Source organism: Bos indicus x Bos taurus, chromosome 23 (genome assembly GCF_003369695.1).
Source record: "Bos indicus x Bos taurus breed Angus x Brahman F1 hybrid chromosome 23, Bos_hybrid_MaternalHap_v2.0, whole genome shotgun sequence".
NCBI lineage: Eukaryota > Metazoa > Chordata > Mammalia > Artiodactyla > Bovidae > Bos > Bos indicus x Bos taurus.
The window spans coordinates 48,837,060-48,861,442 of NC_040098.1; the positions used below are offsets into that span (position 1 = coordinate 48,837,060).

Below are 24,383 nucleotides of genomic sequence, written 5' to 3' on the forward strand. Positions count from 1 at the left end.
CACCACTTTGCATTAATGGAAGAATTCTAAGCTCTGGCCTGAAGAGGCTGCCTTGGTTAGAAGAGACACCGGAGTTCAGAACAGTGGGACTGGCGCCCTAGGCTGGAGGATCCTCTCCCAGAAGCACAGAAAATGTGAGTCCCTCATGAAAAGACAAACCACAGGCAACGGCTCCAGCAACCAGCACATAAAGCAAATGCAGTCTCACAAGATGAAGCTTGAGAAAAGCCGAGTATCTGAGGTCAGTGTCAGTCGTGTTTACCTATTTAAGTAGCCGTCCGTCACGCCGTTGATATTTTCCAGTTTCTGAAACAATCCAAATACCTCATTCTGCAAATAGCAATATTTTTCCGAACCTCTGAAGTTGGCTAGCATGTCCTTCAGCTGGTTGAGAACTTGAGCAATGGCTTGAGCATCATTCTGTACGCTCTGTCCAGAAAGAAGGAAAGTGCCTTTGATTTAGCTGTATGCCTATCACCATCATTCTTGCCCTCAAAAAGCCCACAAAATGTGAATGATTCAAGAGAGAGTTGACCCTTCCTGTCCTTCATCAGGGAGGCCTTACCAGCCTCTGTTGGGTCAATCAACCCTCTTCCTTAGAAAGTACACCTCAGACATTCCAATGCTGTGCCCAGGCCTGGCTGAGCAGAAGGAACGACTGAGGCTGACGCCGAAGCACCTGGGCTGCAGTCCCAGCTCCACGGCTCTTACACCCACTCCCCCAACCAAATCTCTCCACGTCCATTTCCTGTTTGCAAAGAATATCACTCTACCTGTCTAACCCACATCATACGCTGTCTCGGGCAGAAGCCAAATTCATGCTTGTGAAAACTTAGGAAATCTACAAAGTACTATATTGCAGAAAAGGAGGAACACACAGCCTGATTCAGCAACGCATCATCTAACAGCAAAGACAGTTTAATCCCCAACCTGGTATTGTTCAACAAATGTGGAAGCATGGGAAAGGAAAAAGGAAGTCGGGCCAGAAGCCTTTTATTGAAAACGAAGGTTTTCAAGCCTAAAAATGTTTAAACCAGGAGGTTTTTTCCATTAGTTCTCAGTTAAATATAAATATACCTGGAATCAAGCAAAATAATAACGAGCGCCTACCTTGAGCTCGTTTATTTTCACTGTGATGTGGTGGGAAGACCCCTGATCTGCCAGAAGGATGTTCTTCAGGGCCATCCTGCTCTCACAGAGCTCCATCTGCCGGCGTATCTTCTGGAGCTCTATCAACATCCACGCTTCTTGCTTGTCATTTTCTCTGTTGGTTTCAATTACTTTATTGTGGTTGACGTCTTGGCAGGTCCCAAGGTGAGTGATTTCAGTCGTGGTTACTGTAAAAATGTTAGGACCACAAAAATCAGAGAATTCCCGGCAAGAAGGGTGCGAGGCCTCAAGAAAACAGCTAGGCTGCATGAGAGTGTTGCTACTCCCTTGGATTGGGTTCTGAAAACTTAGCATCTTTTTCTTTCTTTTTGAACTTTTTATTGTGTATTGGGGTACAGTCGATTAACAATGTTGTGATAATTAATAGCTTCAGGTGAACAGCAAAGGAACTTAGCCATACATATACATGTATCCATTCTCCTCCAACCGAAATGACTTTTGAAATGTGATCTTTCAAAGAAGTGATTCCAAAACTAAGGCAAACTATGTCCTTTCTTTCGAAAACTGCACGTATGGTGGCTGCAAAGAGAGAGGGCTCCAAACCAACCTGTCTGGTGCTGGGGGTGGCCGGGCAGCTGTATGACCAGGGTCTGGTAGTGCTTCTGGGCATCTGTGAACTGGGTCTGCATCTTCCGCTTGTCATCGTCTCCGAACATCTCCGAGCCCTGGCTATTCCTGATGAACTCTTGGTAATGTAGCTCGAGGTCAGAGATGGTCTTCATGTAGTCTTCCTGCCGCATGGTTTTCAGCTGGAAATAAACCCGGCAGAGGTGTTTCTGGAGGCCCCACACAGTGGCCAAGGGGAGTCTGCTGGGAAACGCAGCATGCTGGGGGCGGTGGGGGGTGGAGGGTAGTGGCCTGAGGCCTCGCCCCTCAAGGACCCATTAAGACAGAAGAGGTCTTTGAGGATTTAGACCTTGCTCCTGAGAACCACAGCAGCGAGTTGTCAATTTTTTTCTTCCTATGAGATTTTCTTCTTCAAAGGAAACAGGACTCAGAAACCCCAAGAGTCAAGTGGATCACAGCAAAGCTGCTCTAAGAAGAGTGAAGGGGAGCCCCCAGACTTACCCTCCCTGCCGTCCACCCTGTCCTCTTGGAGGACCTCTCCCCCTGAGGTTCTTGGACCACAATCTGAAAACTACCGGTCTAGGGTAGCTAGTGCTTTGGATTCCAAGACTCCTACCCTACCATTTACTTCTGTGCTATCCAGTCAATAATTATGACCTCATTATCCATTATGTCTATTAGGGAGAAGGGGACCCAGAGGATCACAGGACCACATGCCTTTGCCACAGGCACGTCTGGCTTGTTGGGTAACTTTAATTAGTCCTCTGGTAAGCAGCCCGGTGCCATTCCTCCCATCTGTGTTGGATGAACTAGAACCTCTAAGGAAGGCTCAGCCGACTCTTTTGCTGACCCCAAAAGCATCAGCTGCACAGCTAGGTTTGTCTGGTAGAAACTGCAGTGCGGGGAGTGGCTGGGCAGCCCCTCTGGGCAGCGAGTGGGTCCTGAGGACCTACCTTGGCGATGGTCATGGCCTTGATCTTCTCGATATCGATCATGCAGTAGTGCCAGGACACCAGGCTCTTCATGTTGATGTAGAGCTGGTTCCACAGGGCCAGGATGGCTTCGTAGTACTGCTCGATCCTAGGAGGCACAAGGGAAAACATGCGGGCCTGGTTCTCCAAGTTCATCCCGAAGGGGAGACCTGGCCCCATGGCACAGAGAGCTCAAAGGAGAAGTAAGAGAGCAACGGGCACGTGGGTATCTGCAAAACATCAGCATTTCAGTAAGGACTTCCCCGGAGGCCCAGCGGCGAAGGATCCACCCGCAATGCAGCAGACTCAGGCTTGATCCCTGGGTCGGGAAGCTCCCTTGGAGAAGGAAATGACAACCCACTCCAGTATTCTTGCCTGGGAAATCCCATGGACAGAGGAGCCTGGTGGGCTACAGTTCACGGGGTTGCAAAAGAGGTGGACACAACTTAGCAAGTAAACAACAACATTTCGATGGATTTGGACCAATACCCGAAAGCATACTCTCAGTGACCAACAGGGGTTTAATACTCTGGAATCATTTTGGTTGAAACACGCAGTACAGTTTGGGGTGGTTGGGTTATTTGTCAGCAGCTTTTTAATTGATAGAGGTCTGACTCCATGCATGCTGGCAGGAAGAAATGGGTCTCGGGTCATAGAACTCTGATGGCTTCTGGCATTTGGAAATATTCCCTGGGCTATGCTCACCCCACCTTGAATGGGCTGAAGACTTCCTTTATAAAACATTTGGAAGAATCTGCCCTGGACAACCTGTCAAGCGAATGTTCCAGCTACTTACTGATGGCCCAAACGTTTCTGTGAAATGTTTAGCCACATATTCTATTTGTGGCTACATGTCAGACTGTGTGTGTGTGCACTCAGTTGCTCAGTCCTGTTCAACTTTTTGTGATGCCATGGACCGTCCATGAGATTCTCCAGGCAAGGATACTGGAGTGGGTTGCCTTTCCCTTCTCCAATATGTCAGACTATCGATGGCTTAAAGGAGGAAGGATTTTGAAATCATGCCTTTCAAGTGCATGGTCAAGATGAGTTCCTCTACTGTCAAACATTCTTTTTCATCTTCCAGTGATAAGTACAGTATCTTCACCATAAAATCTCAAGACAAGGCAAAGGGACCTTCACCAGATCTCACTTTGGGGGAGGTGACAGCAGTGTGGAGCGGTGTGTCTGACTGTTTGTACCGGGGTCAGCCGCACTTTCCCCACCCGTGTCCACATCACAGCCAGCAAGAACCTGAACTACGTACTTGCTCGAGAGGTCCACGGCCAGAGGGTTGGGCGGAGGGATGATGAGGCCCACAGAGGGCACGAGCATGTCCACGCCCCCCGGGCCGGTCACGTACCACTTGCTCCGCTCATTGTTGTCTTTCAGGATACATTCGTCCCCTTTGTGGACAATTTTCTGCAAGGCAAGCAGCACCGTGTTTTGGCTTGATCCACAGGCCCACATTTGTATCTTTTTGCTCAAAAAACAGAAGCAGCCACAAGGACAACATGCAAAGTGCTGCAGCTTTGAAACACTTAAGTGCTCCTCCATTCAAGCTGACCTGACACAACCCAACAGGACTGATGCTTTAAATACAACAGGTGAGTCTACAAGGTGTATCTGAAGGGAATTAGGAGGAGTGCCTTTCCAGGAGACAGCCAGGGGAGTCCCCCAGTGAAGTGATAAATCCTTTTATAGAGCAAAAATTCACCCCCTGACTTTTCCACACTTGTGAGTTTTTGTTTCATATAGTAGATTTCAGTGTGTGGACATCACATCTCATTCACTTGTTAAAATTTTTAAATAAAAACAAAAAATTTCTGGTATCAGGTCCCCAGAAAAACAACTTTCTAAATTAACTCCAACATCTAAATTGCTTCTTTTCCAAATCAACTAGATAGCTTCTTAAAATGGGTAAATTAAGACATCTATCTTAACTATTAACGTAACAAGTTTGACAAGTAGGTATTTCAATCTCCATTTCAATTTCTTCCTTCTCTCCAGCCAAGTTCTAAAACCATTTCTGCATGGTAGAATAAACTCCATTGTTTTATGTTCATCTCATCAACTAGTCACATTTTCATTTATTAAATCCTCCATAATTTTTGTAAGAAAATAGAGTTGAGGGAATTTCATTAAAACTTGCTAAAATGGAGCCATCTTTCCATATAAATGTTTGTATTGACTACAGAGCCTACGGAACTGATGTGTTCATTTAATACATAAAATCCGCAGTGACATTCCCTTTACATGCAGCATAGTGGCCATGTATCTTGTTTGCTTTTAATCTCAGAAGAAAAGAAGTCTTAAGCCTTAAAACAGAATTAGAGTAGTTTAAAAATACTTGTTGTCCTACTTATTGATGATTATCACATGATTCAGAACAAAATCACTCCATTCTTTCAACAGCTTCCCCTTGGTATACAAAAGAAAGACACTTACTAGGGTGCTCCCTGAAACCTAAATTCAATTCTGCTCTCTCGATGGACAGAAATCCACCCATAGAGAAAGGGAACACTTTGGCAGCATTCTGAGTAACAGCACACACCTGGTCCTGCTTGTAGTCGCAGAGAGCCCTGAGAATAATGGGTTTATTGCTTCTGTAGTCCGGGTTACGCGGTTTCAGCTGCACAATCTTCTTGGACTTGTTTACCAAGCTCTGCACCTGGCGCTTGTATTCAAGGATTTTCTCCCGTTCTTTCTGCAATTGCAAATAAAATCATCCTTGAACATACATACTCTCTGAAAATTAGGTGAGATCTTGAAACGGCATTCCTGTAGCTATCATGACAATACAAATTAGTAGTTTGTATTTGCATTAGCTGTAAAAAGCCACCCATTCATTTGTGTGCAGGGACCATAGGTACCTTTCATAAGAAGCCACTACAGAGGCAACACAGCCATGAATTAGGGGCGGGGAAGCATATCACTGTGTGAGAGGACTATGCTGATAACATGTGACGTACGCTTTTCCAAAGGGATCTTCATGTTAGGTCATCAGCGTTCTCTCCCGTTTTGTTTAGAGCAATGGTAACTACTGAAGCAGAAGTAATCTGCAACAGTAGCTAAGCATGCAGAGAAATGTATTTGAGAAAAGCCACTGAAAGTGAAGATAAGGTTTGCTTGAGCTTTGAGCACTCACTGCTCTGCAGAGCAACACAAATCCAAACAGCAGTCTGAATCCATGGTTGGGTGCATTTGTTTTATTCCCAGGAAAGGGCTTGCGTCTGAGACGCTACCTCCAGCTCCTTGATCTGCTCCAGCAGGCGCTGCAGGGGCGTGTTCTTGTCACAAGGGTACTTCTTCCTGATGGAGTCTTGGAGACCCTTCAGGTAGGCTTCCGTCGACTGAGCCTCTTCAAAAAACTGTGAAGAACGGGGGTGACTCCATGTCAGTTAAAAGCAACTGAACACGCAGCATCACCTAGTACTTCAACTTGCAGGAGTATCTTCCCTACGAGTCTATCTGACAGGTGGTTAAAGGAAAAGATTAGAGCAGAAACTTACAGGACAGCGCAAGACTATCTGAAAGACTGGTGACTCGTCTACGCTCCTCTATGCTAAACCCCAACAAATAGTATTTACGAAATATTGTAAATACTGTTTTCAGTGCTTTTTCAAACACATTCAAAAGAGAAGGCATCAAGACCCAAAAGACAGTTAAATGGTTGCTGAGGATAAAAACCTGAAAGTAGGCAGCATTTTCTTTGAGATGAACATCAATGCATTTGGTGATCTGAAGAATCCAGCTCCACTGGGTCTGCAGGGTGTCCATATAGGCCTGAAACAAGAGAACAGCAGCCGTCTCTCCACCACCCAGCCGTGGAGAGGCATCCGTCAATCCACAGATGGGTGAGCCTCAGTGAGAAGTCTGAAGCAGTTCTTTAAATCTAATTCCAAATCAAGTAAAGTTTTTTTCTAAAAACTGAAACTAGAATTTCCCAACAGGAACCTTTTGGTATGGTAGAAATTAAATTTTAAGACCAATTTTGGAAATTCCCTGGTGGTCCAGTGGTTAGGACTCAGCACTTTCACTGCTGTGGCCCCAGGTTCAATCCCTGGTCAGGGAACTAAGATCCTGTAGGCTGTGCAGTTAAAAAAAAGACCTAGTTTTAACAAATGGGTATCCTTACAAGTATTAGTTAAAATATTCATCCAAATGACATAGCTCCTGACCAATTATAACAGACCAGTCAGAACAAGGATAAAGCAGGGGCATCAAGTCCTATTCCTGTTTAGCTGCTAGATCACAGGGAGGCTCAAGGAGAAACGGAGCAGGACCCTATGGTCCGTGCCCCCACCCCCTCGCCCATGTCCTCAAACTGCCTTTTGTCTGTGGAAAAACTTTACCCAAACAATGAGCTTAATCAGAGAAGTGAGAAAATGCAGAAACAAAGGAATATGGTCCAACATGACTAAATATTAATAGTTTAGTCATTAAGCAAAGTCAAGGATCTTTAGTTCTTCCTCAAGGGCTATATCCTGTGAGTTGTCATGATGACTAGACTGTAGCCATGACATAAGCTGCCGCAATTCTGAGAACTGGCCTCAAATAAATGTGAACAGACTGATCCTGAAACTAAAGACTAACTGTACTTAAAAGCATCAAGATGACACCAGTCATCACTGCATGACTAATTTTGAGATGACTATCAGAGCTGAATGTGCTATATCTGCATATAGCCCCTCCCACCATCCATAAAAGTTCTTGCCCACTGATTGTCAGTAGAGGGAGTCAGCCTTTGGACAAGGAGTCTGCCTTGAGTACATCCCATAGATCCCAGTCTAGGACAGAGGTCAGCAAGCTACAGCTCAAGGGCCATATCCGGCCCACTACTTGCATTTATAAATAAAGTTTTATTGGCAAACAGCCACATTCATTCAGTTACATGTTGCTACAGTTGCTTTCACACTACAACGGCAGAGTTAATTTCAACAAAGACCAAATGGCCTGTCAGTCTAAAATATTATATTATTTGATTCTTTCTAGAAAAAGTTTGCCAATCCCTGGTCTAGGGTGTTGATAAATAAACTTGTCATGGCTTTGCAATGGGCAAAAACTACTCATTTGTATGGTCTTTTTTGTTTCTTGGATAGTCTTATTTTTTGAAAAGTGTCCCCTTTCTTCCCCTGATAAAAATATAAATCTCATGAAACCCACCTCAATTTTGTCTGAAGCTGGATGTTGATTGAGGACAAGTTGGTCACTTTCTTGTTTAAGCTTATTGAGCTCTTTCTCCTTAACCTCCAGCTGACTCATGCGTATCTGTGAATGAAAGAGAAGCAAATCCTTAGAGTAAGTCACTGGCAGCTTTCCATCCCTCCCACCATCCTTAAAGGAATCAAATACAAAACTGCATCTTGGAAATGAACAATGCCAGAGAACTGTGTGATGTGTTCCTCAAGAACTGTAGCATTTTTAAGACCAGAAAGGATGCCTGAGATCCAGTATGTGGCTGAGGCCAGACAGGTGACACGTCTCATCCGAATTCACACAGGTGAAGTGACAGAGTCACAACACATACTTGTTGCTGTGGCTCAGTCCCTAGGTCGTGTCCAACTCTTTGTGACCCCGTGGACTGTAGCCCGCCAGGCTCCTCTGTCCATGGGATTCTCCAGGCAAGGATACTGGAGTGGGTTGCCATTTCCTTCTCCAGGGGATCTTCCTGACCCAGGGATCGAACCCAGGTCTCCTGCATTGCAGGCAGATTCTTTACCACTGAGCCAGCTGGGAAGCCCATAGCACACACTGAGACTGTCTACTTCTCAGGTCTAAGCCACCACGTTCTTCGCTGTGCACTCAGGGACATCTGACTGAACTACCTCACTCCTCTGTCTTCTGAGATGCTAAGCACCGCGCTGCCCATCTTAAGGCACTGAAAAGCCTTCAGAAAGGAATGGTTTTTCACGCTCTCTCCACCAAGGCTGAATGACAGGTGGCCGATTACACGATTACAAATGCCTCAATCACTGCCACGCGACTCCCGGGGGCTTACCGAGAAGGCCTCCTGCTTCTGGGCGATGTTGGTGTTCCTGTCGCTCCAGTCATACAGCAGCTCCTCCTCCTCACAGTCGTTGATCCACATGATCTCGCGGGACGTGGCCTGGATGATGTTCTGCAGCTGCCGAAGGTGGTCCATCCTCTCGAAGGACGCTTTCTGCACAGGACAGTCAAAGCAGCGTTAGGACAATATGCAGATGAATGGTGCTCCCTGCAGACGTCACAGATAAACCCTGGCTGGTTCCTTTCACCAACAAAAATCCCAAGAATCAGTCAAATCTCTTGCAGTCAGTGATCAGCTGGGAGGTAGAAAGGACCCACCCAAACTTAGGAACAAGGGGACAATTTTAGATTCAATGAACTAGCTTGATCCAGACGGGTCTTGATTCATGTACTGATGTTTGGCTTCACTAATTAGCTTTGGACTATAAAGAGAAAACAGATTCTTACAAAGATAAACCAAGCTCTCTTTGCCCTCTCCAACATCCCCGAAATTCAAAGTGTCATCACCTTGGAAAATAGCTGTGTCGCCACTAGCCATGTTATTTAAATAGTATCATGGCCAACTGGGAAACACTGGAAAAGTGAAGACAGGGTGACTCAAATAGGCAGAAGAATAGAAATACCTCTTTTCATGAGTCAAGGAATTGATTCAGTTTTTCATAAAACGGTAAGGATGGTCTGGAAAACCTCTCTCTAAAGAAACAAGTCTTAGTTTTGCTTATATTTGGTAAAAAGGCTGCAGTTCACAAGTGGAAAAGCTTTACGGCTTTAACTGCAAGTATTTAACAAGGGCTATTGACGGGACCCTTCAGCTTGCAAACAGAGTAGCATTAAGTACTGTCTTCAGAAAAAATTCTTTTAAAATTCCCTTATAAAGAAAACAGCAGCAGAAATGAAATTAGGACCTGCAAGTCCCTCATATACTTCCAGGTACTTCCAGAGTCCTTGAGGATAGCGCCAAGCAGGTGCTTTAATCCCCAGGTCCACATTTACAAGACCGAACTGCACTAAACACAGAGCTTTCAGAAATAAGTCGTCTTACCAGTAGGTTTTCATACTCCTCCTCCAACTGGTAGATTGCAGATTTCTCCCGCTAGAAGAAGACCAACAGTGAGTTAATTATTTAATTCCCCTTGAGGGTTTACATAGAAAGAACAGCCCTTCCAAACCTCCTTCTGTCAAACACATATTAACTTCCGATTCCCCAGTAGCAAGAAATAGCTGTTCTATGGAAACTTTTACCCACAGGGACCTTTCCCAGTCGGTCTGGGGGCAAAGTTCACTGGCCTGGTGGTGGCACCCCTACAAAGTTAAAGGCTCATCCCTATCACTTACAGACTCGCTGTTACACAACCTTTTAAAAGTTTGAAAATATCATTTAGGACTCCTCAGAACTTAGAGAAAAGAGGGAGAGACCTGATCAGATACTCAAGTAGACAAAAGTAGGTTAAAAAAAAAAAAGAGTGGAAGAAGTAAGGACGAGCATCTCGGGCTAAGGACAAAAGTCAGTGATGTAAACGGTACGAATGAACTTCATCAGCGAAGCAGAAACAGAGCCTATGCAGACAACAGACTGCCAGCGGGCAGTGCGGGCGGGGGTGGATTGGGGGTTTCGATTAGCAGGCGTAAACCAGTATATACAGGATGATAGACAGCAAGTTCCTGCTGTTCAGCACAGGGAACTGTGCTCAATATGCTGTGATAAGCCGTCGTGGAGAAGAATATGAAAAATAATGCATACAGGTATAACTGAATCCCTGTGCTGTACAGCAGAAGTTAACCGCAACACTGTAAATCAACTACACTTCGATATTCAAAAAAATGCCTACAGGCCAAGATGAAAAAAAATCCCAGTCTGTTGGGGAAGAAATCACAGACTCCTGTTTGGGCTGCCTGGGATGGCGTAACTACAGGGCCCTTCAGTACACTGTTGGAAGCCTCTACAAGGAAGAGTTCCAAGTACCAGGTCGGCTTTGATCTTGTCCAGCTGCCAGCGGTAGTCCCCGATGGTGTTGTGGATGCTCCTGTGGCTGCTGATGTGCTGCTCCACCGAGGCCAGGTCCACGCCCCAGGTCATCATGTCCATCTCCGCCTGCCACGGGAGACAGAGGGCCCTTATTTCCAACTCCCTCCTCGACAGCACCCCTGGTGGCCAGGCAGCTGCGGCGCATATTAAGCTTCCACTCGGAAAGAAATGAAGCTGTAACTAATCGATATTTTTGAAACCAAAAAAAAAAGTTTGTAAAGGCTGCTGCTGCTGCTGCTGCTAAGTCACGTCAGTCGTGTCCAACTCTGTGCAACCCCATAGACGGCAGCCCACCAGGCTCCCCCATCCCTGGGATTCTCCAGGCAAGAACACTGGAGTGGGTTGCCGTTTCCTTCTCCAATGCATGAAAGTGAAAAGTGAAAGTGAAGTCGCTCAGTCGTGTCCGACTCTTAGCGACCCCATGGACTGCAGCCTACCAGGCTCCTCCACCCATGGGATTCTCCAGGCAAGAGTACTGGAGTGGGGTGCCATTGCCTTCTCCGTTGTAAAGGCTAGGGAATCCCAAAGAGCTCGTGGGGGTTGCCCAATACAGTAAAAGCTGGGGGTTCCCTCAACTTATCTGCCCTCATCTCAAGATGGGCTGAGCAGAGATGATTCTGTAATGAAATCCTTGAAACCTAGACCGTGCACTCTGAAGGGAAAAAAAAAAAAATCTACCTGTGTACGTCCAAGTGACCTGTGTGTATACACAGCTGTGAGTGCAGATCTAAGTATGACACAGTGTGGTAAGATGCTGACAGAAGTTTCTATATTCAGTTGCTTTTAAATGGGCATCAAAAGTAGTTCATTAAGCTCAATCAAGTACTACTTCCCAAGCTTAACAGTTGGCCTAAGACAAGTTTTCATTGTTTGTTTCTTCAACTTGTTTTGAGTAATGCAGTTGTTGGCTCTTTAAATCCAGAATTTAGCACTGCCTTGTGGGTTGCAAAACTTTCCACGGCCCATTTCAAAGAGAAGTGACAATATATATCCAACACCTTCAGTTCAATGAATATTGGCAATATTAAGATTATGGATTCATGTTAGCTTTCTAAAAAGCAAACCTAACTTTCTAATTCCATTACTTCAATTTCAGAGTGCCAAATAATAAGAATCCAACAAATTATTTCACAAGCTGCACGCTGGGGCGAGTCTATCATCTCATCTTTCTTTGGCACGAGCTCGTGTCAATTGCCAGGCCTCTCGGACATGGCGAGCGCAGACGTTCCAGAATAGTACTGCAGCGGGGACAACACACGCTGTTCTGAGCCACATCCACGTTCGCATGTACCTGACGAGCCTTCAGAAAAGGCAGCCCACCAGACAACCGTAAGTTACCCGGGACTCTGACCTTGCCCTCCCATGGCTCCTTTCAACCTTAAAGCAAAGCAAGCGAGTGCTCCGGGAAGTTAATGAAATGACCAAGCCCGCCTTCATTACCAGCCAGGTGTGCAGTATCTGCCCTGTTCATCAGCAGAAACACAAATCAGGGAAACAAGACCCTGGCCCAGGAGTTGTGCGACTGTGTGCCAATCGTGCTGCTGCAGACACCTCTCCCTTATCAGCTGGCCCTGCGGCTCAGTCCCCCGGGAATGACAGGAAGAATGCAGGCTTGCAGGAAGCAGGGATAAGAGGGAAGGGCTGGAGAAGCTCAGAGCAAACTGGCAACAAGGGATAAAACAGCTCACAGTTCCTTTGAAACCCTCATCAATATCATCCATTAGAAGACGCCCCCCTTCCTCACCACAATGGAAAAGTGAGTCCATGTGATAATGCTGTTTTCAAATGCTCAAAATTTGAAAATGCTGAGACTTGGGGCTTCCCTGGTGGTTCAGTGGTAAAGAATCTGCCAGCCCCTGGGTTAGGAATATTCCCCGGAGAAGGAAATGGCAACCTACTCCAGTATTCTTGCCTGGGAATTCCCATGGACAGAGGAGTCTGTCGGACTACAGTCCATGGGGTCACAAAGAGTCGGACACAAGTTATCAACTAAACAAAAATGTTGAGCCTTGGCATACTTTTAAACTACTGTTTTAGCTTGAATATTCTATACCAAACTTTTCTAGAGGATACCATGCTAAGTCACTACAAAACTTATTGTACTGTAGGGATAAACATTTTGTTAATAAAATGCTATGTTTACAGATTAAAAAAAAGTTGAGCCTTTGCTACAAAGGATTCTCACAAAGCTACACTCAACATGAATTCAGAAAGTGACAAAGTATGAGCTGTCATTTTATAGAACTGTCATAGTGACTAAGAAGAAGTAAGGGGATCTGCCATTTTAGAAGTCGGCTGGTTCAAAGGTTGTTTCACCTAATGTCACTGATCCTCCCGACGTAGTCCAGGCTCCAGGAGCTCTGCCCAGCTTTCTCTGCTGGTTCCATCCCCTCCCTACTCCTATCTGAGCACGGTTTTATTACAGCTCAAACCCAGCTATCAACCCCACACTGCTCTGCATAGAAATTTGGCACTTGGGTGTGTATGTATCTTTTTTTTCTTCAGTAATATTCGCTTTCAGGGCTATGGGACACAACTTTGGAACCCTCATTTTCTGGCATGGAGTCAACATATAGCAAACGCTTCGGAAACATGTGTTCAAAGATTTAAAGGGAGTTTGGAAACCTGCAAATAGGTTTGTATTTACGTTTCTGGAATTACAACTTTGCTCTTCTATAAGCCCCACCTTCTTATAAGAGTGTTACAAAGCGTTTGTCAGACGCGGGAGAAAAGGTTAACTGAGCGAATGAATGAATGTTTAGTCCCAAAAGCCCTCACACTTGGGAAAGAACACCCACAAAAAAGATTGAGAAACTTCAGAACCACTGCCAAACTCTTCCAAGAACAAGTCATAAAACCACGATTTCTGACAACCACGATCCCACCTCTGCACGACCGATCATTCTACCACACCCACGTTCTCAAGAGAAGGACGGTTCCTCAGGATCGGTACTCACTATAAAATTCCCATCTACATGATGATGGTACATTCCTCCTGCCACCTGTTCATTACAGCTCCTAATTACTACATAGAACAACAAAACAATCATTAGCAGTGAAAAATCCTTTGTAGAAACTCCAGTTCTCGGGGCTCAGCACATCGGGTGCCAGCACCTCACTTCACTCCCACATCAGTGATGTCACGCTTGCACAAGACGCCTGACACTTCAAAAATACAAGATGAAACAACCCACGAGCCCAAACTGGAAGATCCAGTCTCCCTGCCTGTCCAGCTCCTCCAATTCCTTACCATTTTAAATGAACCTCCACAACGTTCTCCTTCTTTCTCTTAGGGACCTCTCGGTAACACCTGATGAGCTCAGGGATGAAGTGTTTTAGCCCATGAACTCCCATAACAGATGATCCTGTAAGAACTAGATTTTCACAACCTACCAATTCAATCATACCTGTTAAATATTACTCGAGTGATAAAGTATGACTATAAAGCCATGAGGCTGGTTCCCTAAGCCACAGGAGGAAGAAGAAGAAGAAAAAAATCCCCGGAAGTTTCATTTATTTCTAAATAAAAGCCTTCATTCCAAAATAAAAGCAGATGAGGAAAAGGAGAAAACAGCAAGAGGCCCGGGTCACTGCCCCAGCTGCCCCGGTTCGCACGCGGGGCCGGGAACTCTGAGCACCAACCTCCTCCCGCCGGAAGCTGCTTACCCTCTGCTGCCTCATCCACCCCAGACACTCGCTGGTGAGGCGCTTGGTGAATTCGTCCCACCCGGAGCCACTCTGGCAGGTGTACCCTCCGCCGCCCTTGGAGCTGGCCCTGCGGACGCGGGGGCCGCTGATGGCTTTGTAGAGGGCTCGCATCTGTTCCTGCAGCTGCAGCAGCCTGAAAGGAGAGGGGAACCATCACACCGCGGCAGGAAGACAGCCCCTGAAGCAACCATCCCCCTTTGGGTCAGTACAGGGACCACACGTGCTCTTTGTTTTATGACCTCTTTTTTCTTTTATAATTTTATTTATTTTGTCTGCACTGGGTCTTCATTGCTGCAGGGGCTTTTCTCTCATTGCAGAGAGTGAGGGCTACTCTTCGTGGCAACGCGGGGGCTTCTCATGGGCTCTAGGGCACCCGGACGGGCTTCACTAGCTACAGCTCCCAGGCTCCAGAGCACAGGCTAGGTAGCATCAGCACAGGCTTAGTTGCTCTGAGACATATGGGATCTTCCTAGCTCAAACCCTCATCTCCCGCACTGGCACGTGGATTCTTTACCACTGAGCCACCAGCTATTGCTGCTAAGTCGCCTCAGTCGTGTCCAACTCTGTGCGACCCCACAGACGGCACCCACCAGGTTTCTTCGTCCCTGGGATTCTCCAGGCAAGAACACTGGAGTGGGTTGCCATTTCCTTCTCCAATGCATGAAAGTGAAAAGTCAAAATGAAGTCGCTCAGTTGTGTCCAACTCGTAGCGACCCCATGGACTGCAGCCTACCAGGCTCATCCGCCCATGGGATTTTCCAAGCAAGAGTACTGGAGTGGGTTGCCATTGCCTTCTGAGCCACCAGAGAAGCCCACAAATGTTTTATTTATAGGCTTTTTTTTTTAACCTTAGTCATAGACAAAACCTTAAGTATTCTGCTGCTCCAAGCCTGAAGCATCACAGCAAGGGTAATTGCCTTTGCCCAACCTGGTAGCATCTTCTACTTTCTCATGAGTTCCAGCCCAGGGGTCTCCTAGGACCCCACGCTCTGAATACCATGATCACACAAAATCAGACTACACACCTCTGCATAAAATGGCATCTTCGACTCTATGAGTCTCATTTCTGTATGCAGTAAACTTAGCTGGGCTCTATTTTATTCATTCTTTTAAAAATATTTATTCACTTAAAATATTTATTCAGCGGGTCTCAGCTGCAGCATGCAGGACCTTCTATCTTCATTGCAGGGTGAACTCTTAGTTGGGGTATGTGGGCTCTAGCTCGCTGAGAGATGTACCCCAGGCCCCCGTCAGTGGGAGCACCCAGTCTTAGCCACTGAGACACCAGGGAAGTCCTCAACTTAATCTCAGACTCAAAAGTCAACGACCGCGCCAAAGGCTTTTGTTGCCCTCTAAGTGGAAGTACGGTGAACACCTCACAGCAAACTCGACTCTTCAAAAGGAGCACACCCTCCTGGGCAGGCCTGTTTAATTCACTGCTCGGCAGCTTCGTGATTCCACAAAAGATGAAGGTAGTGGGTTTAGGTGATTTGTATTAGAGACCCAAAAAAGAGGCGAAATTATCAAGCAAGGGGGCCTTTCCCGGAGAACGTCTGTGCTTCCCTCATGGGAAGACCAGGGTCCGAGGACTGAGTATAACTCCTGCACCACATCTGCACAACCCCTGCAGGAGTCTGCAGGCCCGTCTGCACCACGCTCGCTCTGTGGACAATACCTTTTTTCTTTCTCTCTTTTTTAAAAATGTCTATCTGGCTTCGCTGTGTCTTAGCTGGCACTCGGTATCTTCGTTGTGGCATTCAGGATGTTTTAGTCACATGCGGGGATCTTTAGTTGCGGCACGTGGGATCTAGTTCCCTGACCAGGGATCGAACCCGGGTCCCCTGCACCCCAGTGCAAGTAGGCAAGTCTTAGCCACTGGACCGCCAGGGAAGTCCCTGCAATACCTTTTCTGATAAGCATCACAGGGCTGGCCCATCTGCCGCATCTCTCTGATCAAGCTATCAGTAATTTCCATCTGATCGTTGGCCTGGGCGAAACACTCGTCCAGCTCTCTGCTCCGGGCCAGCTGAATTCCATCTCCATACTTCAGTTCCTACAAGAAAGAAGTCACGTGAAGGGAACACACGATATGGGAAAGAAGAGCTTCATGTGTGCTAACTGGAAGCGAAAGTTTCTGCTATAAACTTAAATAAGCTCCCCCCCCCATTCCATGCAACTGCAAAAAAGCCTTTAAATGAAAATTATCTTATTAATTTGAAGAAACTGCCGGCAATGCAGGAGACCTGGGTTCAATCCTCTGGAGAAGGGAATGGCTACCCATTCTTCTTGCCTGCAGAATTCCATGGAGAGAGGAGCCTGACAGGCTATAGTCCATGGGGTGGGACTTTCACTGTTACAAACCGAAATTGTAGACTGTATTTTAAATTTTGAGAGGCCTTTAAAAGCATATCCAAAGATTGCTAATCTCGCCCTTGCTTCAATGTTAAATGCCTATCTTTCTTATTTACACAAGCCATTCATCTAACTGGAATTCTGCTGTGGTAAAAGCCCTGTATCATTATGCCAGATAAGGTCTTTTTTTTTTTACACACAAACTGAGTTTTTCCTGCATCTTGTAGGAAATAACTTTTCAGTTCAGTTTTTTTTTTTAACTTTTCAGTTCTTAAAAAAAAACCTGTCTGGGTGGTTGCACTGAGCCAATAACTGCCCTGACTTTGATGATGAGTGATACTTAGCGAAACGCCACTTTCAGAGGGAGCTGAATGATGGGCACTCAGGTAAAATCACGCATCCCTTGACTTCTACTCCTGTTTCAGTGAGATCTTACGCTATCTCAGTAACATCCAGGAGCGTGAGGCCTTCACCAATGTTACCATCTCCCCTCAGGTTTTAATTGCTCACTTTCCCATACTTTGTAACGTTTCTCCTGTAGAACTGTTCTCACAAGATGGTAAATTTTCCTGAAAAAATGACATTAAATTGATGGTGTACATCACAATCCATGACAACCCAGTGACATAAACACGTCAGGGTGCATCTCTAGGAAGAGAAAGTGTTACCAAGTCACATAAACAATCACAGGTGACCGCAATCCCAAAAGGGTGGCAGTCCACAGAGTACGCATTTGCTGGGGAAAAGGCGTGAAAACTAGTTCCCATGGTGAAAGCAACCCTGCAGGTAGGCGGGGGAGTCTGTTCTGAGCCAAAGCATCACTACGTGCTGTGTGTGAAGGAGGTGAGGGGTGAGATTGCAGAGGTCCACGAGTCTACATCAGTAGGAGCAAGCCCAGGAACAGAAGCAGCTGCGGTCGGCACTGGGGGTGGTGGGGGGAGCGCGCTTACGGGCTGCACGATGAGCTCCGCCCTCATCAGGCAGTCGGAGCAGTTCTGCAGGAGCTCCTGGATGGTGTTCTGGTTCTGGTGCCTGGACATCGTTCCCGTTTGACTGAAGGAAAAACACAGAGAAGGCAGGTGGTAAATTTTTTTCAATTTTGAAAAACTGTAAACTTTCAGAAAAGATGCAAAAACACTTCACCCAGGTCTCCCAGTTGTTCACATCGGCTGGGTCTCTGTGTCCCCCTCCCCTTTTTGTATGTGTGCTTCACAGGAGATGCAGGTTTGATCCCTGGGTCAGGAAGATCCCCTGGCAACCCACTCCAGTATTCTTGCCTGGGGAATTCCACGGACAGAGGAGCCTAGTGGGCTACAGTCCAGGGGGTGGCAAAGAGTTGGACACGACTGAGCGACTAAGCACAGCACAAGATCTAATCTGGACGAGTTGTGGAAATGCATTTCTAGCATCTTCTCTGTCACTCATCCGACGTCAATGCCATCAAAAGTCCCTCTGGAAAAGGGGGCTTCAGCCCAGAGCTGCAGGGCTTCCCCGACCAGTCTGTGAGGACACTTATAGGAGATGAAAGAAAAGCTTATTCTGCAAAACTATTTTCTGCAATTACAGAAAAAGATGATAATGGTTAAGAAAAAACAGAATGAAGAAAGTGATGGCAAATTTAAGTATCTTTAATGCAAAAACAAGGCACTTTTCCTTTCAAGATGACCATGGAATATTATCCTGTATGACGATGCTCAGCCACAAGTGTATTGCAAATGCAGCACTTTACTGCAAGAGAAGTGGCAGAAACCTTAAAACAAGGGCGGTGTTTAAGAAGGTTGTAGATATTCTACACTTTAAAAAAATAGTTTATTTGTTATTCATTTGTTTGGCTGTGTAAGGTCTTAATTGCGCATGTGAATTCCTAGTTGCGGCATTCCCAGGCAGGCAGGCATCGAACCTCTGCCCCCTGCATTGGGAGCGCAGTCTTAGCCACGGGACCACAGAGGAAGTCCTAGATATTCTACATTTTAAAGAAAGAAATTAAAGAAATTCAGTCTGTTCCAGATATACATAAAGAGTCATCTATAATAAAACAAGTCTTATTTTTTTTTAACTTGCCAAGATACCTTATGCCACAGCACAGCCCATTACGGCTTAGCTTAAGAGACATTTAAAGCCCATTAAATTATTACTGTTCAGGAAAGACTTTAAGAGTGTCCTACAAGAAACCTGAGCTCCTGCCAGCGTTCAGAGCCACCAGTCAGGCCAGCCTAAGCTTTCAGATAAAACAGATGCCGGCTCAATGCACTGGACTTTCTTTCACGTGTGTGTGTGTCGGGAAGGGTGTCTGTGCATTTTAAAGGAAGAATTTCACCGTTAAAAAAAAAAAAGTTTGAAAAGCACAGGCTGTACTAGGCAGAGATGGGGTAGGGTTACAAGAATGTGGGATGTTTCCCTCCGCTCCTGATTCCGCCTCATCTCACCTCCGAGAGGCACTTTCTCTCGCTGCCACCCGTTGGTAGTCCGTTCCTGCCAGCCGGGCTCCCGACATGCCAGCACCGGCTGAGAGTGCGTGGGTGAAAAACCAGCTCCCCTGGGAACCGCTGCCAGGTGGGGCCCGGGCTGCTCCAGGCAGGCCGGGCACCGCCCACCCAACAAAACCAGGGCGCCCCACCCTCCCCGCATGAATGCCACCCTTCTCCGCCTCCCACGCCGAATCAGGCAGGAGGCCTGGCACACCTTCTGGGATTGCTGAGATATAAACAGGACTCCAGCCCTTGTCAAAACCTGTGCAAAATTCCAATTGACTTAGAACACTTTCCAAAAGGCACCTATTGTAATAGGGAGGGAAGAACTTCAGGAGACAGAGACATTAAGAAGCACAGAAGCGTCATTGAGAATCGAGGATGGATAGGCAATTAGGGAGTCCTGTGAATTACATTTGTTTTCCTAGTTGCAGAGGCATGAGAGGACCTTCTTCTGAAACACTGGGTCTTTCTGATACGAGATTGGGTTCAGAGGGTGATTCCCACAAAGAATGCCAGTCCCTCCCACGCAGAGAGGGCACTCTCAGCACAGTGCAAAGTCTGAGTTTCTTAAATGACTTAATCATGTGTGGGACTATAAAAACTGGCACAGGGAGTTCCTAGGCAGGTGCAGATGGGAACTCTGGGTAAGGGAAGGGCTTGGCCAAGATGTTCGCTGGGGGTTGTCCGTATCGTAAAAAATTAAAACATTAAACACTAAAAAAGTAAAAGGAAGCAGAGAGGCCAAACTTGCGAATGAAAGTCTCTAAGTATATATATGCAAATCTTTTTGGGCCCACACGCCCCTTGCAGCGGAGGCACAGAATCCTAACCACTGGACTGCCAGGCAGGTCCCTATATAGGTCTTTTTAAAGTGACTTTATGCCACTAGATTCCTTTGACAACAAAATTAACTCATCAGCTCTCTTTACCCAACTACTAGAGTAGTTAGTTACATGACACTTAGAAATGAACTGTATCCAGGAAAAAGAGGAAAAGCAATTAAATGTTGGCTTAAAATATTATGAATTTGCACTTAAAAAAAAAGTAACTCCACAGTCTGTTAATAATACTAAAAAGAATTCTTCATGTTTTACTAAAAGACATGCTTGTGTTCACTATACACACCCTTGACAGCCGCTAAAACCCTCTGTGTTTGCCTTGGCATGTTAGGAAATAGATTAACAGCTGTCATGCACAAAAATCTAATCTCTTTAAAAGTATAAAAAAAGAAAAATGAAAAGCTAAACTGCAAGCACAGTGTAATGAAGAACGCTTGGTACTGTGATTGGTCGATAGGAAAGTATGATCTGATGAAGCAAATTTTCTCTTAGACACAACCTTTCAAGACTGGTCCTTAAAGCAAGACCTACAGCTCCCGTCTGTCGTCTGTTAAAATCTTACTTCAGTCTGAACATCCTTGGGAAACACTGTCAAAATGAGACCAGAGGAAGGGAGACCCAGGCCCCCTGAGGTTTACTGACGAGGAAAGAGAATCCAACTTGACATTTCAGCGGTCCTGTATCCGCCCTGTGACAGACCCACACAGAACCGGCTGTACTTAAATCAAGGAGGCTGTGTCTGCTCAGGATTCTGACTCACCAGACACCCAGATGCTTTGCAAGGCTGGACCTTACAGCAGAGGAGCCAGGAGAGCTTGCTTCAGGAAACACTGATGGTTTTTTGTCATTCAAATTTTTTTAAGGCAAAAAGATTTTTTCACATAATTTTAGATCTTTTTTAGTTAATATCTGACATTTTTTAGATCTCAGTTAACTCATCTGTTAGGCTAGATAGAGTCTATCTAAAATTTCCTTAGCTCATTTGTTCTGTAACTTTATTTTATGAAGCCAACAAACGCACTACTCCTATTGAAAATAATTCAAAAGTCTACGTTCTGTTTAAAGATAATAAAGTTTCCTCTTCATATAGTGCATTTTGGGAAAATGCGAAATTCCATCAGACAGGAAGAAATCACTTTTAAATAAATACTTATTTAACAAGCACATAAGGACTTTACAAATCCTTAGCCTCAAAGAAATTTTCAGAACCAGTACAAACTGGTGTTAGGGGTGCAGAGATTTTAAACCATGTTAGGAACTGAACTAAAGACGTCAAAGTTCATTTTTTAAATTTTATTTCAGTGACATGAATGATGAAGGATATCAATGCAAAAAAAAAGAAAAGAAAGAAAGAAAAGAAAACTCATTTGGGTCAAATCAATAAAAAATAATTTTGACCAAAATTAATAGCTTGCCTTGAAAAAACAACACGTGTCCTTAAAAGTCTTTAACATCTCTGAAATCCTGTTTTATCTTCAAACTCACAAAGACAAATGATTCATACAACAAAGGATCTGCCTACACTTTTTCTGAAAATCCTTCCTAAAACTTGTTTAAACAAGTAAGGGTTGCAGCAGGTTTACATAAAGCTCCCTTCATCAGAGGCTAAATGGAAAACATGGTCAGGATTTTCATCCAACTGGGCCACATGAAAGCAAGACCGGTATTATAGAGCTTTCTGTTTTATTTTACTACCTACAAGTAACAGTCATTTCTTAGAGGAAAAAAATTCCAAAATTAACAGTGACGTCATTAGTTTAGCACTTTCCCCAAGATTATAGGAAAAAACACGAGAAAAATATTTCGAAAAGGGGCGTGCAACATTACAAGACTAAGACTTTTTTTTTTAATACTTTGCTTTATAAGTCTTTTACAATCGTTCATGGTGTTCATTAGATATTTGACCGGTGCCCCCAACTCTGTATTTCTCGTGTACATATTTTCTCTCCCACTCGGTTCGTTCTTTCGTTTCTTCCTCCTTCCTTCGCTCGGTCTCTTCTCTGTCTCTCTCTCTCTTTTTATTCATTCCACCAACACAGGACCCTGGACGTGTGCCAGAAATGATGTCTTATGTGTATTCAGATTCACGGAATAATGACCTTGGAAAAACTCAATAAATATTTGATGGAAATTATGATGATTACGTAATACTCTTGAAACTTACTTTCATTAACATGGACTTAAAGTCTATCTGCTTAGCTTCTTACAAGGTTCAAAACACGTTCCATACATTGTTTGAGTTTCTTTAAAAGAGCTTAAGTAAAACATCCATGGAGTTTGTTTTTTAAAAAATCGCTGACTTCATCTAAGGAAAATACCCTACCTTTAAGACTCACTAAATACATGTCAGTGGAAACATCATGTATCAGAAGTTACACACCCAGGGCTGCGGCCTCCATGCACAGAGCTTCCCGGCACACCTCTGCCCCCATTCTGCAGTTATTTACACACCTGTCTGGCCTGCTCCTGGAGAGCAAAGTCCCACATCTCAGCCGCTTTCAACTCCTACACACACCTGACAACACAGGGCTGTGCACACAGAAGCTCTCTAACGCGTGTTTGTTTGGTTTAGGAAAGGGGAAGAAAAAGGCGAATCAAAGGCTGGTATTTCCAAAGATCCATCAGGTAGCGCATTTACCTCACCCGAAGAGTGGGCAAAAAAATGCTGTTGCTGTTGTTGTTTTTCTATCAATGTTAGAAAGAAGCCTTCCTCTGATCCTTCGTTTTGTCCTCACCCAGAATTTCCGGAACCAGTACTCTAATCAAGGTCCACTTCCTCTCCATGCTTACCATTTTCACACGGTTTGTTGGTGAAAGGTGGGGGTGGGGTGGGGAGGGCAACCCGATTACAGATCATTAACTTCAGAAAAGAGTTTGGGGGCCACCCCCTGCTCGGCCACTTCCGGCAAGACAGCCTGTGACTTGGAGTAAGTTAGTTAGACTGGAGGGGCCTGGGGTTTCTGCAGGAACACAGCCACCTCCCAGGGCTGGCCTGATGTTTAGAGGAGGAGCCCCCGAGGGTGAAAGCCCCACAGGAACTAAATCCTCCTGCCGGGTCGCTCTTACAGAGGAGCAGAGGCTGCTGTTGTGAAATGATTCTTAGATTTCCCTTTGATTTTTCACTTTGTGGTTTTTGCCCCAATTTATAATCTTGAACTTTGCCTAATTTTAAGGATATCTTGCAGCAAATTGAGGGTAGAATGAGAAGCAAAAAAAAAGGAGAAATGATGACTGAGTACTAAGTGCGAGGCATTTCAGACTTTGTCAAGTAATTTTTAATTCCTAAAATTATCTGTAAGATCTAAAATAAAATGTGAGACACTTCAAAGAGAGTGATACATTTTAACTGCATGAAAGACATTTTTTAAAAGGATCAGAAAAACATGCTTTCTTTTCCTGTATTAAGTGGGGATGAATATTTGACCCTTAAAAATTCAAAGCCAAAATACGGATTTCTATTTTGAATTCTGTCCCTATGTGAAAACTTACAGTCCTTCTGATGTCTATAGGAAAAAAAAAAAAAAGTCATGTAGAAGTTATCTAGTTATCCACCAAGAAGTGAAAAAATTGAAGTTGTTAGTCTCTCAGCTATGTCTGACTCTTTACCACCCCACGGGCTGTAGTCTGCCAGGCTCTTCTGTCCATGGGCTCTCGTGGCAAGAGCACTGGAGTGGGTTGCCACGCACTTCTCCTGGGGATCTTCCGCATCCAGGGATCCAACCCGGGTCTCCTCCATTGCAGGCATATTTTTTTTTTTTACCATCTGAGCCACTACCCAAAAAGCCAACTCAAATTTCAATTTTTTTTTTTTTCAGGTGCCAGATGAAGCAAGGGAAAAATGTCTACATGTCAAGACTGAATTCCAAGCAAAAACTTAGACCTATCGGCTACAGCCTCCCACTCCTGGGTCATCGTCTTCATGAAATCTAGATTTCGAATTCCTAGGGTCTCTGAAGGTCCTGGATCCTCCCCAGCCCAGGGGGTTGGTGCTAAGGTGCCCGTGATGATGGGGCCATGCTTGCATTTTACGAGATGCTGTCTCTCGGAGTCTTGGGGTCTGTAGGGCGGTGGTTTCCACATCAGAACCACACCTGCCCATTTTCCCAGGATTGCAAGAGGGAGACAGAGAAAAGCAAAGGGTGGGGAGCAGGGCCCCAGGCACCAAGGCCTCGGACTCAGCCACTCCTTCCAGAACCTCTGAGAAGTCCGGAAAGACTGGTCGGCTGAGAGTTAGACTCCCCAAGACACACCCAAGCCCTCCTGGGATCCACCC

General features: G+C 45.3%; 1 protein-coding gene and 1 non-coding gene across 3 annotated transcripts in view; one reads left to right on the plus strand and one right to left on the minus strand.

Moving 5' to 3' along the window:
* DSP (desmoplakin) overlaps nucleotides 1-24,383 on the minus strand; it is a 43,793-nt gene that overhangs the window by 14,054 nt on the left and 5,356 nt on the right. For both annotated transcript variants that reach the window (XM_027523977.1, XM_027523978.1), the window contains exons 2-16: nucleotides 17,751-17,853; nucleotides 16,353-16,501; nucleotides 14,407-14,581; nucleotides 10,678-10,806; nucleotides 9,757-9,807; nucleotides 8,707-8,868; nucleotides 7,872-7,976; nucleotides 6,396-6,491; nucleotides 5,951-6,076; nucleotides 5,260-5,412; nucleotides 3,973-4,127; nucleotides 2,691-2,817; nucleotides 1,718-1,919; nucleotides 1,111-1,337; nucleotides 263-429 (exon numbers count right to left, since the gene is read on the minus strand). In XM_027523977.1, the coding sequence (XP_027379778.1) occupies nucleotides 263-429; nucleotides 1,111-1,337; nucleotides 1,718-1,919; nucleotides 2,691-2,817; nucleotides 3,973-4,127; nucleotides 5,260-5,412; nucleotides 5,951-6,076; nucleotides 6,396-6,491; nucleotides 7,872-7,976; nucleotides 8,707-8,868; nucleotides 9,757-9,807; nucleotides 10,678-10,806; nucleotides 14,407-14,581; nucleotides 16,353-16,501; nucleotides 17,751-17,853 (2,127 nt within the window). The remainder of the gene's footprint in view (nucleotides 1-262; nucleotides 430-1,110; nucleotides 1,338-1,717; nucleotides 1,920-2,690; nucleotides 2,818-3,972; nucleotides 4,128-5,259; nucleotides 5,413-5,950; nucleotides 6,077-6,395; nucleotides 6,492-7,871; nucleotides 7,977-8,706; nucleotides 8,869-9,756; nucleotides 9,808-10,677; nucleotides 10,807-14,406; nucleotides 14,582-16,352; nucleotides 16,502-17,750; nucleotides 17,854-24,383) is intronic.
* On the plus strand, nucleotides 6,708-6,780 carry TRNAE-UUC. Its single transcript has one exon. It is a non-coding gene; the product is annotated as a tRNA-Glu (tRNA).